The sequence below is a fragment of the Zalophus californianus genome, chromosome 1 (assembly GCF_009762305.2).
Source record: "Zalophus californianus isolate mZalCal1 chromosome 1, mZalCal1.pri.v2, whole genome shotgun sequence".
Taxonomy (NCBI): Eukaryota; Metazoa; Chordata; class Mammalia; order Carnivora; family Otariidae; genus Zalophus; species Zalophus californianus.
In genome coordinates this window covers 88,108,346-88,123,332 of record NC_045595.1, presented here as the reverse complement: position 1 = coordinate 88,123,332, position 14,987 = coordinate 88,108,346, and the positions used below count along the sequence as shown (strand labels likewise).

Genomic DNA, 14,987 nt, shown 5'->3' with positions numbered 1-14,987 from the left:
TTTTAACTGTTTTTTTTTTCAATTTTTCTTTTTCCCTTTTTCAAACAACATCTTATCAATCCCTTTTTTAAAAAAAACATTTTTTATTTTTCATTTTTAGAGTCATATTTTTATCCCTTCATAGTAGTTACCCTTATTTTTCGCATATATATATAAGTTGTTCTCTCTTTAAAATTTTGAGATACAATTTCTTCTAACAGAACAAAATATACCCTAAATCACTAGTGTATGGCTTTGTTCTAGTCTCCTGCCTGATCACATTCTCTCCCTTTTTTTTTTCTTTTTTCTTTTTCTTTTTAAATCTTCTTTTTTCTTTTTAAAAACAACTTCTTATCAAGTCCTTTTATAAAATCTTTTATAATTTTCATCTTTACAGTCATCTGCCATCCCTTCATTGTATCAACTCTTATTTTGTACATATATAAGTCTTTCTTCCTTTAAAATTTTAGCAGGCACTTTCTTCTAACAGACCAAAATATGCCCAAAAGCTAGTGTGTGGCACTGATCTACGCACTAGCCTGATCATATTTGATCATATTCTGGTTTTTTTTGTTTTGTTCTGTTTTTGTTTGTTTTTATCTTTTTCTTTTTCCTTTTTTTTTTTTCTCTTCTTTCTTTCCCTTTCTTGTCCCCTGGTTTCAGGTCTTTTCTGATTTGTATAGAGTATATTTGCTGGAGACCTTGTTAACCTGTTAGCATTCTGTTCTCTCATTTATCTGTTCTCCTCTGGACAAAATGACAAGATGAAAAAAATCACCTCAGCAAAAAGAACAAGAGGTAGTACCGTCTGCCAGGGACCTACTAAATAGTGACATTAGTACGATGTCGGACCTAGAGTTCAGAATCATGACTTTAAAGATACTAGCTGGGCTTGAAAAAAGTGTGGAAGTTATTAGAAGTTATTAGAGAAACCCTATTAGATTTTAAAACAAAGACTGTAATAAGAGATGAAGAAGAACACTATATCCTACTTAAAGGATCTATCCAACAAGAAGATCTAACAGTTGTAAATATCTATGCCCCTAATGTGGGAGCAGCCAATTATATAAGGCAATTAATAACAAAAGCAAAGAAACACATTGACAACAATACAATAATAGTGGGGGACTTTAACACCCCCCTGACTGAAATGGACAGATCATCTAAGCAAAAGATCAACAAGGAAATAAAGACTTTAAATGAAACACTGGACCAAATGGACTTTACAGACATATTCAGAACATTCCATCCCAAAGCAACAGAATAAACATTCTTCTCTAGTGCCCATGGAACATTCTCCAGAATTGATCACATCCTAGGTCACAAATCAGGTCTCAAGCGGTACCAAAAGATTGGGATGATTCCCTGCATATTTTCAGACCACAATGCTTTGAAACTAGAACTCAATCACAAGAGGAAAGTTGGAAAGAACTCAAATACATGGAGGCTAAAGAGCATCCTACTAAAGAATGAATGGGTCAACCAGGAAATTAAAGAAGAATTAAAAAAATTCATGGAAACCAATGAAAATGAAAACACAACTGTTCAAAGTCTTTGGGATATAGCAAAGGCAGTCCTGAGAGGAAAGTATATAGCAATACAAGCCTTTCTCAAGAAACAAGAAAGGTCTCAAATACACAACCTAACCCTACACCTAAAGGAGCTGGAGAGAGAACAGCAAATCAAGCCTAAACCCAGCAGGAGAAGAGAAATAATAAAGATCAGAGCAGAAATCAATGAAATAGAAACCAAAAGAACAGTAGAACAGATCAACGAAACTAGGAGCTGGTTCTTTGAAAGAATTAACAAGATTGATAAACCCCTGGCCAGACTTATCAAAAAGAAAAGAGAAATGACCCAAATCAACAAAATCATGAATGAAAGAGGAGAGATCACAACCAACACCAAAGAAATACAAACAATTATAAGAACATATTATGAGCAACTCTATGCCAGCAAATTAGATAACCTGGAAGAAATGGGTGCATTCCTAGAGATGTATCAACTACTAAAATTGAACCAGGAAGAAATAGAAAACCTGAACAGACCTATAACCACTAAGGAAATTGAGGCAGTCATCAAAAATCTCCCAACAAACAAAAGCCCAGGGCCAGATGGCTTCCCAGGGGAATTCTATCAGACTTTAAAGAAGAATTAATACCTATTCTCCTGCAACTGTTCCAAAAAATAGAAATGGAAGGAAAACTTCCAAACTCATTTTATGAGGCCAGCATTACCTTGATCCCAAAACCAGACAAAGACCCCATCAAAAAGGAGAATTACAGACCAATATCCTTGATGAACAGGGATGCAAAAATTCTCACCAAAGTACTAGCCAATAGGATCCAACAGTACATTAAAAGGATTATTCACCATGACCAAGTGAGATTTATCCCTGGGCTGCAAGGCTGGTTCAACATCCGCAAATCAATCAACGTGATACAATACATTAACAAAAGAAAGCACAAGAATCATATGATCCTCTCAATAGATGCAGAAAAAGCGTTTGACAAAGGACAGCAGCCTTTCTTGATCAAAACTCTTCAGAGTATAGGGATAGAGGTTACATACCTCAATATCATAAAAGCCATCTATGAAAAACCTACAGCGAATATCATTCTCAATGGGGAAAAGCTGAGAGCTTTTTCTCTAAGGTCAGGAACGTGGCAAGGATGTCCACTCTCACCACTGCTATTCAACATAGTATTAGAAGTCCTAGCCACAGCAATCAGACAACAAAAAGAAATCAAAGGCATCCAAATCGGCAAAGAGGAAGTCAAACTCTCACTCTTTGCAGATGATATGATACTGTATGTGGACACCCAAAAGACTCCACCCCAAAACTGCTAGAACTCATACAGGAATTCAGTCAAGTAGCAGGCTATAAAATCAATGCACAGAAATCAGTGGCATTCCTATACACCAACAACAAGACAAAAGAGAGACAAATCAAGGAGTCGATCCCATTTACAATTGCACCCCAAACCATAAGATACCTAGGACTAAATTTAACCAAAGAGGCAAAGGATCTGTACTCAGAAAACTATAAAATACTCATGAAAGAAATTGAAGAAGACACAAAGAAATGGAAAAACGTTCCACGCTCGTGGATTGGAAGAACAAACATTGTGAAGATGTCAGTGCTACCTAGAGCAATCTACACATTCAGTGCAATCCGCATCAAAATACCATCCACCTTTTTCAAAGAAATGGAACAAATAATCCTAAAATTTGTATGGAACCAGAAGAGACCCCGAATAGCCAGAGGAATATTGAAAAAGAAAAGCAAAGCTGGCGGCATCACAATTCCGGACTTCCAGCTCTTTTACAAAGCTGTCATCATCAAGACAATATGGTACTGGCACAAAAACAGACACATAGATCAATGGAACAGAATCGAGAGCCCAAAAATGGACCCTCAACTCTATGGTCAACTCATCTTCGACAAAGCAGGAAAGAATGTCCAATGGAAAAAAGACAGTCTCTTCGACAAATGGTGTTGGCAAAACTGGACAGCCACATGCAGAAGAATGAAACTGGACCATTTCCTTACACCACACACAAAAATAGACTCGAAATGATTGAAAGACCTAAACGTGAGACAGGAGTCCATCAAAATCCTAAAGGAGAACACAGGCAGCAACCTCTTCGACCTCAGCCACAGCAACTTCTTCCTAGAAACATCGCCAAAGGCAAGGGAAGCCAGGGCAAAAATGAACTATTGGGATTTCATCAAGATAAAAAGCTTTTGCACAGCAAAAGAAACAGTCCACAAAACCAAAAGACAACCGACAGAATGGGAGAAAATATTTGCAAATGACATATCAGATAAAGGGCTAGTATCCAAAATCTATAAAGAACTTATCAAACTCAACACCCAAAGAACAAATAATCCAATCAAGAAATGGGCAGAAGACATGAACAGATATTTTTCCAAAGAAGACATCCAAATGGCCAACAGACACATGAAAAAGTGCTCAACATCGCTCGGCATCAGGGAAATCCAAATCAAAACCTCAATGAGATACCACCTCACACCTGTCAGAATGGCTAAAATTAACAAGTCAGGAAACGACAGATGTTGGCGGGGATGTGGAGAAAGGGGAACCCTCCTACACTGTTGGTGGGAATGCAAGCTGGTGCAACCACTCTGGAAAACAGTATGGAGGTTCCTCAAACAGTTGAAAATAGAGCTACCATACGATCCAGCAATTGCACTACTGGGTATTTACCCCAAAGATACAAATGTAGGGATCCGAAGGGGCACATGCACCCCAATGTTTATAGCAGCAATGTCCACAATAGCCAAACTGTGGAAAGAGCCCAGATGTCCATTGACAGATGAATGGATAAAGAAGAAGTGGTATATATACACAATGGAATATTATGCAGCCATCAAAAGGAATGAGATCTTGCCATTTGCAATGACGTGGATGGAACTGGAGGGTGTTATGCTGAGTGAAATAAGTCAATCAGAGAAAGACATGTATCATATGACCTCACTGATATGAGGAATTCTTAATCTCAGGAAACAAACTGAGGGTTGCTGGAGTGGTGGGGGGTGGGAGGGGGTGGCTGGGTGATAGACATTGGGGAGGGTATGTGCTATCGTGAGCACTATGAATTGTACAAGACTGATGAATCACGGATCTGTACTTCTGGAAACAAATAATGCATTATATGTTAAGAAAAAAAAAAAGAAGAAGAAGATAGCAGGAGGGGAAGAATGAAGGGGTGTAAGTCGGAGGGGGAGACGAACCATTAGAGACGATGGACTCTGAAAAACAAACTGAGGGTTCTAGAGGGGAGGGAGTGGGGGGATGGGTTAGCCTGGTGATGGGTATTAAAGAGGGCACGTTCTGCGTGGAGCACTGGGTATTATGCACAAACAATGAATCATGGAACACTCCATCAAAAACTAATGATGTAATGTATGGTGATTAACATAACAATAAAAAATTATTAAAAAAAATAAAATATAAAGCTATAAAAAAAAAAAAGAGGAGCCATCTTCTTTTAAGCTCCTTCCTGTGAGAGTCATGGTTCTGCAGGGTAAATTCTTGATTAACTTGGGTTAATTCTCAGGGGCATTCTTGAACAACTTTAGTTTGAGGTGGCCAAAAAGGAAACTTGCAAGAACAAATAGGAGAGCCCCTCCAAGGCCCTTCTAGGGGAAGCGCTATGTTAGTAGGCCAGGTTTTGAAGTGAGACTGATGTGGTAAATCCCATCTCCACCAGTTGCCACCCATAAGACCTGAGCCTCATCTTTCACCTCTAAAAGGGAGTTGGGGGAGAGTTAAATGGGATTGTAGATGTAAAGCAAATAACCTATAATAACATTTATCCCAACATACATGCACAATACTTAGACCTGGTTCATCAGCACCCACTTCCCGCCCAACGGGCATAAAAGCCCCAAGTACCTGTGGGTTCTGATTCAGCTTCCTTAGAGCCCTTGTCTGGCGGCACCAATCCTCCCCTACTGGTTCGCCTTAGCCCAAGATGGAAATGAGGAGACTTTTCATGGATTATCACTATAATTCTTCAGATAACTTGAAATCTAACTCATGTGAAGTTTCATTTGTTATGTCCTGCTTGACTGAAGAAATTGAGGTTAATAGAAATTATTGAAAGTGACAAAGGAATCATCGCAGCTAATTGTGGATCTTTTCTTTCCAACTGTAAGGTAAATCCCTATGCTACTTGTTCATACAGTGATATTAGAGGAAGATTTGGGGGAAAGGCAATTTCAGTTTTGATCAGTTTGGGAGGGACTTGGGGTGCTTTGTCTGAAAATGCTAGATCCACTTTGCGACAAGCTAGAATTCTTGTTTATCAAGCACTATCCACATGGAAAGCTAATGAGAAGAGAAGCTAAGAGAGGGAAAAAAGACAACCATCATCATGATGGAAAGATTAGGCCTTTAAAAAAAACAACAGAGTTGGAGATGTCTTGATTTCAGATTCAATTTGATTCTTCTTTCTTCCTCTCCTCTCCTCCCACCCTCCCTTCCTATCTTCCTTCCTTCCTTCCTTCCTTCCTCTTTTTTGTTCCTTCCTCTTATGAAAAGAGTTTTAGAGGATCCTTAGCCAGTACAGGATTCCTTTCTTCCCAGCCCTTATGTGGTTGCTCAGCCCCTAGTGGAACTTCCCCAGTACTGAGAAACTCCTGGTCTCAGTTATCTGTTGCTGAGATACAAATTACCCCCAAAACTTCCTAGCTGAAAACAACAATCATTATTTACTCACAGTTCCCTGGGTTGGCAGTTTAGGCCGAGTTCACCTGGGGCAGCTCCTCTCTGTTCTACATGATGCCAACTGAACTCACTCATGCATTTGTGCCTCAGCAACTGGGATGGCCGGGACATTTCTCCGTGTACTCTTTTATTCTCCAGGAGATCAGAGATCAGCTTTTTTACATGATGGTAAAAACTCCCCAGCAGCAGGAAGAAGGCAAGCCCCAATGCACAGGCACTTTTTAGTCCTCTGCTCATATTACTTTTGCTAATGTCCCATTGGCCAAAACGAGTCACATGACTAAGCTCATCATCATTGTGGAGGGACCTGCACAAATGGATGAACACTGAGAGGAATGAAGCAATGGGGGTCAAAGCTGTATCAGTCTACCCCACTCACATCTGCCTCAGAAACTGCTTTATTTTCAGACACTCCTAATTGTCAGAGAGAAAGTGAAAATTTGTCTCCTGAGTGGAAATTCAAGGATCTGGTTCCCACAGAATGGTGGGCAGGAACATTCAGTGGCTCTTGGATGTTTGACTTGTAGTTGGTTTTGTCACATGAAGTCTTCTGTGGCCTGAAAATGTTGATATCTCTTCCCCTAGACACTCCCTTAGTTCCCAGCTACCTCCTCAGTTCCAAGCCACTCCGGCAGCTCTCATACTATCCCCTTTGGAGATCTATTGTGTCACCGTTGTGTTACGTATCACTTCATTTTTTAGTTCTCAGTGAGGGTCTATGCAAACTCATAATTATTCCCACTAACTTCCTGTAGCCAGCATTCAATGTCTCTCAGTGTTCTGACATTTTAAGCCATTTCCTAGGCACTAAGACTCAACACTTGTGTTAGGAACGTGTCTACAGACATCTTCTCTCTGTTGCTTGATTTGACCCTATTAATAGAAAGCATTCATAAGTGCCAGGCACTGTTTTAAATGTATTACATGGATTAATTACTAAAGCTTCACAATAATCCTGAGATAGATACAATTATCACCTCCATTTTACAGAGGAGATATCTAAGGCATAGAGGAATCAAGTAATTTGCTAAGGGTTGCATGGCTGGAAATTGGTGGGATCAGGATTCAAACCAGGCAATCGGATAGCACTCAACCATGCCTCTGAACTGCATTATCACACAGAGACCGTTTGTCAGCCCTCAGATCCATTTGCTGCAGCACCTGGGGGCTTAGTCTTACTGAATCACTCCCCTTCTTCCTGAGCAGGCTCTCTTGTTGCAGGTGCAGTGGGAGTGCATCAACCCCAAGTACAAAGCCAAGAAGAAGAATTATAAGAACTCAGGCATTGTGATTTTGAATCAGTGCAAGGTATGTATGTAGTCCCTCTCTTTCAAGGAGTGTGAAGCTAGGGCTGTCTGGGAGGAAGAGCTCAGGTTGTATGGTCAGTGAGAGAGAATGTCAAGGAGGTGTGGTGTGTTTTAAAATAAAAATCAGAAAGTCAATGTATGAATGGATGTGCAATGAGAAATGTAAGCATGGGGGGTCTTGGAGCTGTGGTGGCCCGATGCCACCATCCCTTCCACAAAGACAGTCATACCCCCAAAGATGGGGAGTCCTGGTCACATGTCAAGCTCTCTCTGTCCAGAAGAGCATCAGAGGGAGATCCCCCCAAAGGGTAAGCCAACATTTCCAGAGCCCCTATTGTATGCTTGTCACGGTGTTCAGTGCTTTCTATGTGGCACTTCACCCATACTGAATGGTACCATGAACACAAAGCAGTGGTGAAAGATCACAAGGGCCTAGAAATTCCTCCCAGAAGGGCTCTAACCTCACAGAAAATCCTACATGCTAATAATCAAATCTCTTAAGTCACATCTGAGAATAACTCTGGCACTGGTTGAGTATATACTATGTGAGAGTAATGATGATGAATTCTGTTTAGCTTGTATCCTAACCCTGAGACTTCAGTTGTCAACTGAGATCATGTAACTAGTCACACATGTGGTAAGTTTAAGAGCTGAGATTTTAACCTATGCCTGTTTGACTCCAACATACAAGACTTAAATGCCATCTAGTTTCTCTCTGTGTTTGTCAGGTTCCTTCTCCCAGATTGGCCGCTCCATGGCTGCCAGGCGCTGTGGGCACACATCCTCTCATAGCAAGAGCGAGAGGAAAGAAAAGACGGATATGCCCACCTCTTGAACCAGTCAGTGGGACTAGGGGATAGTGTATTGGGATTGGCCATCTGGAATCATTGTATTAATTGTGTCTTTTATTTTCTACAGTTTTTGATGCTTTAACATCTTGGAGCCTTGTGGACCCACGTAGGGTCTGCGCCTCCCAGGGCTAGCTAAATTTCTGGAGATAGCAAACAGCTTGCTTGTGAGCCTACCTTTGATATGCAGACCAACCAATCCAGAGCCCATACCCCCAACCACCTCCTTTATGGAGCTCTCACATATGGAGCCAATATTCCTGTGGTCCTGTATGACCCCGGGTCCAGGCTTCAGATAATTAGAGACCATCCCTATAGCCCAGAGCCACAAAAATTATTCAGACTCTCCAATACTAAAACAATTTAACTGCTTACCCTGCCCCACTCATTCCTTACCACAAACACACACCCATACACACACACACAGACACACACACACACACACACACACACACAATAAAGATTTCCGCCCACACTTTCCTTTCAATCTTTCTGCCTTCTGACTGACCCTGGTGCTTCCCCATGTGGCCCCTGAGTGGTATGACATGCTTCCTATCCTCTGAGGAGTTGTGAGTAATAAACTCTTCTTCTAGGGATGACTGGGTGGCTCAGTTTGTTAAGGATCTGCCTTCGGCCCAGGACATGATCCCAGGGTCCTGGGATTGAGTCCTTCATCGGGCTCCTTGCTCCACAGGGAGCCTGTTTCTCCCTCTGCCTGCTGCTTTCCCTGCTTGTGCTCTCTCTCTCTCTCTCTCTCTTTCTTTCTCTCTCTCTCTGACAAATAAAATCTTTAAAAATAAAAGTCCATATTTTAAAAAAAATAAACTCTTCTTCCAAAGGCAGTTATCTCTGGTCATCTTACCTAACAATCAAATCCCAGGCACATTCAAAGCATCCTTGTGCCTAGGGAAGCAGGAAAAAACTATCTAGATGAACCACTTCAGTGGTTGTCTATCTCCTTTAGGTGACTGTGCGTAAGTCTGTTTTGATCCTCCATGAATTGATCTTATAGTTTAGTGCTCAGGGGCCATGTTACTTCAACTCATTCCCAAGTTCTTATTTCCTTGATATACAGACAATAGTAGGGTATCCCAACCTTCAAGCAAAGCATTGCATAAGGAAGCCAGGAGCATGGGGCACCTGGGCGGCTCAGTCAGTTAAACATCTGCCTTCAGCTCAGGTCATGATCCTGGGGTCCTGGGATGGAACCCCACATCAGGCTCCCTGCCCAGTGGAAGTCTGCTTCTCCTTCTCCCTATGACCCTCCCTGCCTGCTCGTGCTCTTGCTCTCACTTGCACACTCTCTCTCTCTCTCTCAAATGAATAAATTAAAAAATCTAAAAAAAACCAAAAAGGAAGCCAGGAGCAGGCACTGTTCAGGGGGCCAAGTAAACATCAGCCCTGAGAAAAGTCTGCCAAGAGATGTGTGCCACCTGGAGGTGGTACCTAGAGACACCAACATGGGATTTTGTGGGTTGGTCTCTGAGAAGCTGCCCTGAGCATCAGATGGAATCTGAGGATTGAGGGTCAAAATCATAGTTACTCCCTGCCCAGGTACAGGGGCCAGTCTGCAAGCTCCACAACTGCAGGGATTGTGTCTGGTTTTCTCATCACTGTATCCCTAGCATCTAGTGCATAGTGGGGGCTCAGTAAATCCTTGTTCAATAAATAAATGAATGACTGTCACCCAGAGTCAAGCAGCAGAATCATAAGGAAGCAGAAATGAAGACCAGAGATCGGTAAGGCACACGAGAACACAGGTTATCATGGTTGGGCAGAAAGCAGGGGCCGTACTGAATTCCGGAACAGAGGTCCAAAGGATGGACTACACGGTCCAGACTGCCGTCATTAGAGTCCCACCTCCACCATCAACTGGGTAGGTGATCTTAGCCTCAACTGCCTCCTCCACAAAATGGCACAATAATAATGATAGCACCACTTTTATAGGGTGGTTCTAAGAATTAAATGAAATTATGGATATTAAGCCCCTGGCTTAAAGTTAGTGCTCATAAGTGTTAGTCATTGTTCATGGCATGGCAGGAATCTAACGAATGGGAAACTGTCAGTAAAGGCCTTCTCAGGACATTTCAATCCTGAAGCCACCAAACTAGATTACTTGTGGTATTAAGAATGTTACCAGGACTGGGACTTAGACACGGGGAGCAAAACTGAAGCCAAGTGTAGTCTCTCACCGGAGGCTTCCATAACCCAAAAGAGGGGTCCAGGGCATAGGTAGTTGCAGCCCTCACAGGGCCATCTGAATTGAGCATTGCTTTTTCTTGCCTGTAACATAACAAAATCAGCTGACCCCTCTTTTTCTCACAGATCTCTTTCTGCTCTTTCTTCTAGGTTAGCAGCCTAACCCCAAAGATTAAGCTTCCACTCCATAAGGAAATAGATTGTGCTGTTACTAAAACGGTTTCCTCTCCTCCTCCTCCCATGCAGATCCACAAGATGCATTCTTTCTTGGACTACATCATGGGTGGCTGCCAAATCCAGTTTACAGTAAGTTGTTTCCATATTTGTTCATATTCAGGGATGGGGGATGGTGCGGGGAATGGTGCTGGGTTGGGAGAATGAGTAGACAAAAGTTTATTAAAACCCTGGGTCAGCTTTGTTCAGATCTCATTGCTGGAATATTGTATGGTATCATGTTTTTAAAGTAACTTCATACTTCTGTTTTCTCCAGTGAGTATGGTTGTCAGGAATTCATATCGGGAAATTCATGCCACTCATCCTCAGGTGGTTTGGGAACCCTCCTAATGCTTCCCATTCTTTCAGTAACTACACATGGCATGGGGCAGTGGGCATATTGCCAGATCTGATCACCTGGTGAGTTGGATGGCAAGGAAGTAAACCATGCTGGTAAGTCCCACTGAGCCAAGGCAGATGCAGCCCAAACACAAGCACCAATGCCCAATGGTTAGTACCAAGAGGAAGCCATCCAAATGGTTCATCAGACAATGAAGAGGTGAATTCCAAAATATTGGAGAACTAGTCTTTCAGAGTTGAGAAATAGAGTACTAGACTCAGTGGGTGGATCAGGGATCATCTCCTACATGTAACCTGCGAGCTCATGGGATTTATACACTCTAAATATGTATTTGGGTGGGTAGGCCGGGTCTTTTTAAGATGCCTGATAGACCAAGCTTATGAGTGCATCTGCCCTGGAATAACTTACATAATATTCAAAACCCTCCTAGGTTTGGGCAGATGTGACCTCCAGAAAGAGCATCCCCAGATGGCCAGAGATAGATCTGCTAAAAACCTATGCGAAAGCCACATGGCAAACAAGAGAAACACAATCTAAATAGCTTTTGTTCCTCATCTTATAGACGTATGCTCATGAAGTTCAGCCCTGTTTAGCTCCCTCGACTAGTTCAGTCATATGAGGAAAGCAAGGCAGATGGTTTAACTGTTTTGTCCAGGTTTAAGCCCAAGAGAGTAGACAGGACCAATGTATTTCTGGGACAGGGATGGTGGTACTCAAAGGACTAAAAGGGGGAGTTCCAAGGGGGTGAGGTAAGGGGTTGTGTGATAGGCTGACCTCTCCTTAACTAGAGGCTTGTCCTCTACTCTAATCTCAGATGCATCTACCTTTGTCCTCCCTAAACTTTGGGCATTGTTCACCTACCCCTGAATGGTTATGAGTTAATTATAGAATTTGGTCATTTCTTTAAAGTCTAAGGCTCTCTGAAGGTGCATCCACCCAGCCCTCCTACGTGCATTGCATGCCGGCGCACACAGGGAGTAGCAGACATGTCCATCATGAGCGCGGACACCTAACGCTTAGCTGTCCTGTGAGCTTGCTGTCATGCTGAATGTACACAAATGGGAGTAGAGAAGCCAGCAATGTCATAAAGGAGAGCTACTGGAGATAGTGTCCCACAATCTTAGGCAAAGGAGCCATTCCCGAAACTATTTATAGGTTTTCAAGGGAAAGCTCTATTGATTTGGGTCTGTTTTAGAGTCTATAGATTCCATGCTCTTGAACAACCCTTTATTCAACCTTCAGGGGCTTGCTCTGCCCTTGGAGTTATACTGCAAAGAACCAGCCCCCGTGAACACCAGAAGTTTAACCCCACAGGGTCCCTAACTCCACACCCTGGGTCCACAGGGCCTGCCTGACACAGAAGGATGACCCTCCCCTCCTTTGTCACTCCTGCTGATCCTCCCCAGCTGGGAGGCACCACCTTAATGGCTCTCACCACCACCTCCCCAGTTCCAGCTCCTCCTCCCTTACCTATTGACTTGGTCCCCTTCAGACTTTTTGAATTGTCCTTTTATTAAGCTCTCCTGGATCATCCCTTTTGAGGGGACCATTTGTTTCCTGTCAAGACTCTGACTGGTACACTTTACAAGCAGGGGCTCAGAGAAAGCTTTTACACTTTCCACAGATACCTACTGCTTCTGACTCAACCTTAAGAATGTCAAAAGTGGAGCATCTTTCCCTTCAGGTGCCAGGCTGATGTATATTAGGTACTTTTATTGAATTATAATGGATTGAACACTAAACCTTAAAGGAGAGGTAAGGTTTAGGAAAAAACAAGAAATGAGATGAATAAATAGGATACTAGGATTTTCCTTTAAAAGCATCCCTACAGGGGCGCCTGGGTGGCTCAGTCAGTTAAGTGTCCAACTCTTGATTTCAACTCAGGTCATGATCTCAGGGTTGTGATTGAGCCTTGCATCAGGATCTGTGCTGGGCATGGAGCCTGCTTAAGATTCTCTCTCTCCCTCTCCCTCTGCCCCTCCCTGCCTCCACCTCTCTTAAGAAAAAAAAAAGCATCCCTATGAACTTAAATGTTTATGCATCTGTATATTCTAATGATAAATATCGAAAACATATTTGCGTTAATATGCATAAAGAGGGTAGCTTCAGAGGAGTGTTGGAGAAGTTGTTTGGATTAAGAATTTGAAGGGCTTTTAATTTTGAAGTAATGTGGTGGATAAGGGAATGGTCAGAGGAATCTTGAGCAGGACACTGAAGCAATTGGGCCCATGCTTTAGGGAACTAAACTGGGAGTGTTTGGTGAAAGGCATCGAAGGTGGTGAGGGGGCTCTGGAAGATGAAGCAAGAAGAGATTAACAGTCCTGGTGACAAGTAACAAGAGGCTAAGCTAGCAGGGCAGCAGTAGGAAGGAACGCTGTGGCAAGAGAGTCCAATAAGCCTTGGCCCGTAATCCAGTAAGGAGATGGAAGGCAGGGAATAATGAGGAGCCCAGAGGACTCAGATCTTCTGTGCCTGACTGACAAAGCGTGGGGTGGTCCTATTCATGGCAACATGGAAATCCAGAGGAGCTGCCAACAAGATGATTTGCTTTTGGACCTGACGGAACATACTTTCAGGCCTCTCAGTAGAGATGGCACTTAGAAATATGGCCCTAGGTTTCAGGAGAGAGGTAGAAGTTGCACACAAATGGGTCCGGGTGAGATGGCCAGAGAGAAGGATATAGAGAGAAAAGATGTCTCAGGAAATTGTAGAAGATCTCCATTGGGCAGCGAGGGGAAGAGGGGCAACCACCAGGGGAAGAAATGCCAGAGGAAAAGGTCCAGGACGAGGCAGTACTTCAAATGACCAGGAAGAAAATTTTATAAGATCAAGGGCAATAATCCCATATGCAAGAGAGAAGTCAGAAGGTGAAGACTAAAACACTGGGTCATGTGATAAAGAGGCACATATCATCTTTTGAAAGAGCAATTTCAACAGCGTGAGACAGGGAGACCCAGGAGTTAGGGTGTAGACAGAAGGTAAGGAAGTGAACACAGTGGGTACAACTATTCATTCAAGAAGGCTGGCAGTGAAGAGGAAGCAAGAGGGGGACAAGAGGTAGCAACTTGAGGATTAAAAGGGGGGAGGTTTCAGGCTAGAATCTGACCTTAGGCTTATGCAGAGGAGAAGCCCCAGTGGAGGGAAAGAGATTAAGATGCTAAAAAGAGCCCTAGTCAGTGATTCTTTTTTGGTCAGCAGCCCCACTTGAGAATCTGATACACAATCTATATCCTCTCACTGCAAAATGCACACACCTGATTCTGCATGCAGTTTCGGGAGGTCAAGAGCGCCCCTGAGGACGTTCTGTCTCCTCATGGGAAATCCTCAACTCATAAGAACTTGAGGGCAATTGTCACATGGCAGTCTTGGAGGAGGTGGGAGGGGGTGAGTGGACGAGAAACAGACTAGAGAGGGGGAGATGGAGTTCACTGTGTTTGGCACATGGCACAGCAGCCAAAAATAAAATTTGATACTAGAATTTCACACACAAAACCCAAAATTATAGACAGCCTAGGAGAGACAGACACCATAAGGGATTTGGAAAGAAAATGGTAGAAGAGTTCACTGTTTCCTTTGAAAGTTACTGCTTTTCCAGATGCATAAAAATATACTTTATAAAGCAGATTTTTCAGAGACAAGCTGTAAGCAACCTAAACGTCCAACAAATAAGATAATGGCTATGTAAATTACAGTACCTCATTTAGGTGGATTATGATAAAGCCATTTTAAATGATAATTATAATGATTGATGATAACATGGGGACATGTTTATGACATAATGTTAAGTGAAAAAGAAAAAGAATGTAAAGCAGAGCTACCCTAT

The 14,987-nt window shown here is 42.5% G+C and overlaps 1 protein-coding gene across 8 annotated transcripts in view; it reads left to right on the top strand.

The window, feature by feature from the left end:
• Positions 1-14,987, top strand: part of CPNE4 (copine 4) — a 499,753-nt gene that overhangs the window by 452,588 nt on the left and 32,178 nt on the right. For all 8 annotated transcript variants that reach the window (XM_027586338.2, XM_027586332.2, XM_027586339.2 and 5 more), the window contains 2 exons: positions 7,458-7,544; positions 10,837-10,896. In XM_027586338.2, the coding sequence (XP_027442139.1) occupies positions 7,458-7,544; positions 10,837-10,896 (147 nt within the window). The remainder of the gene's footprint in view (positions 1-7,457; positions 7,545-10,836; positions 10,897-14,987) is intronic.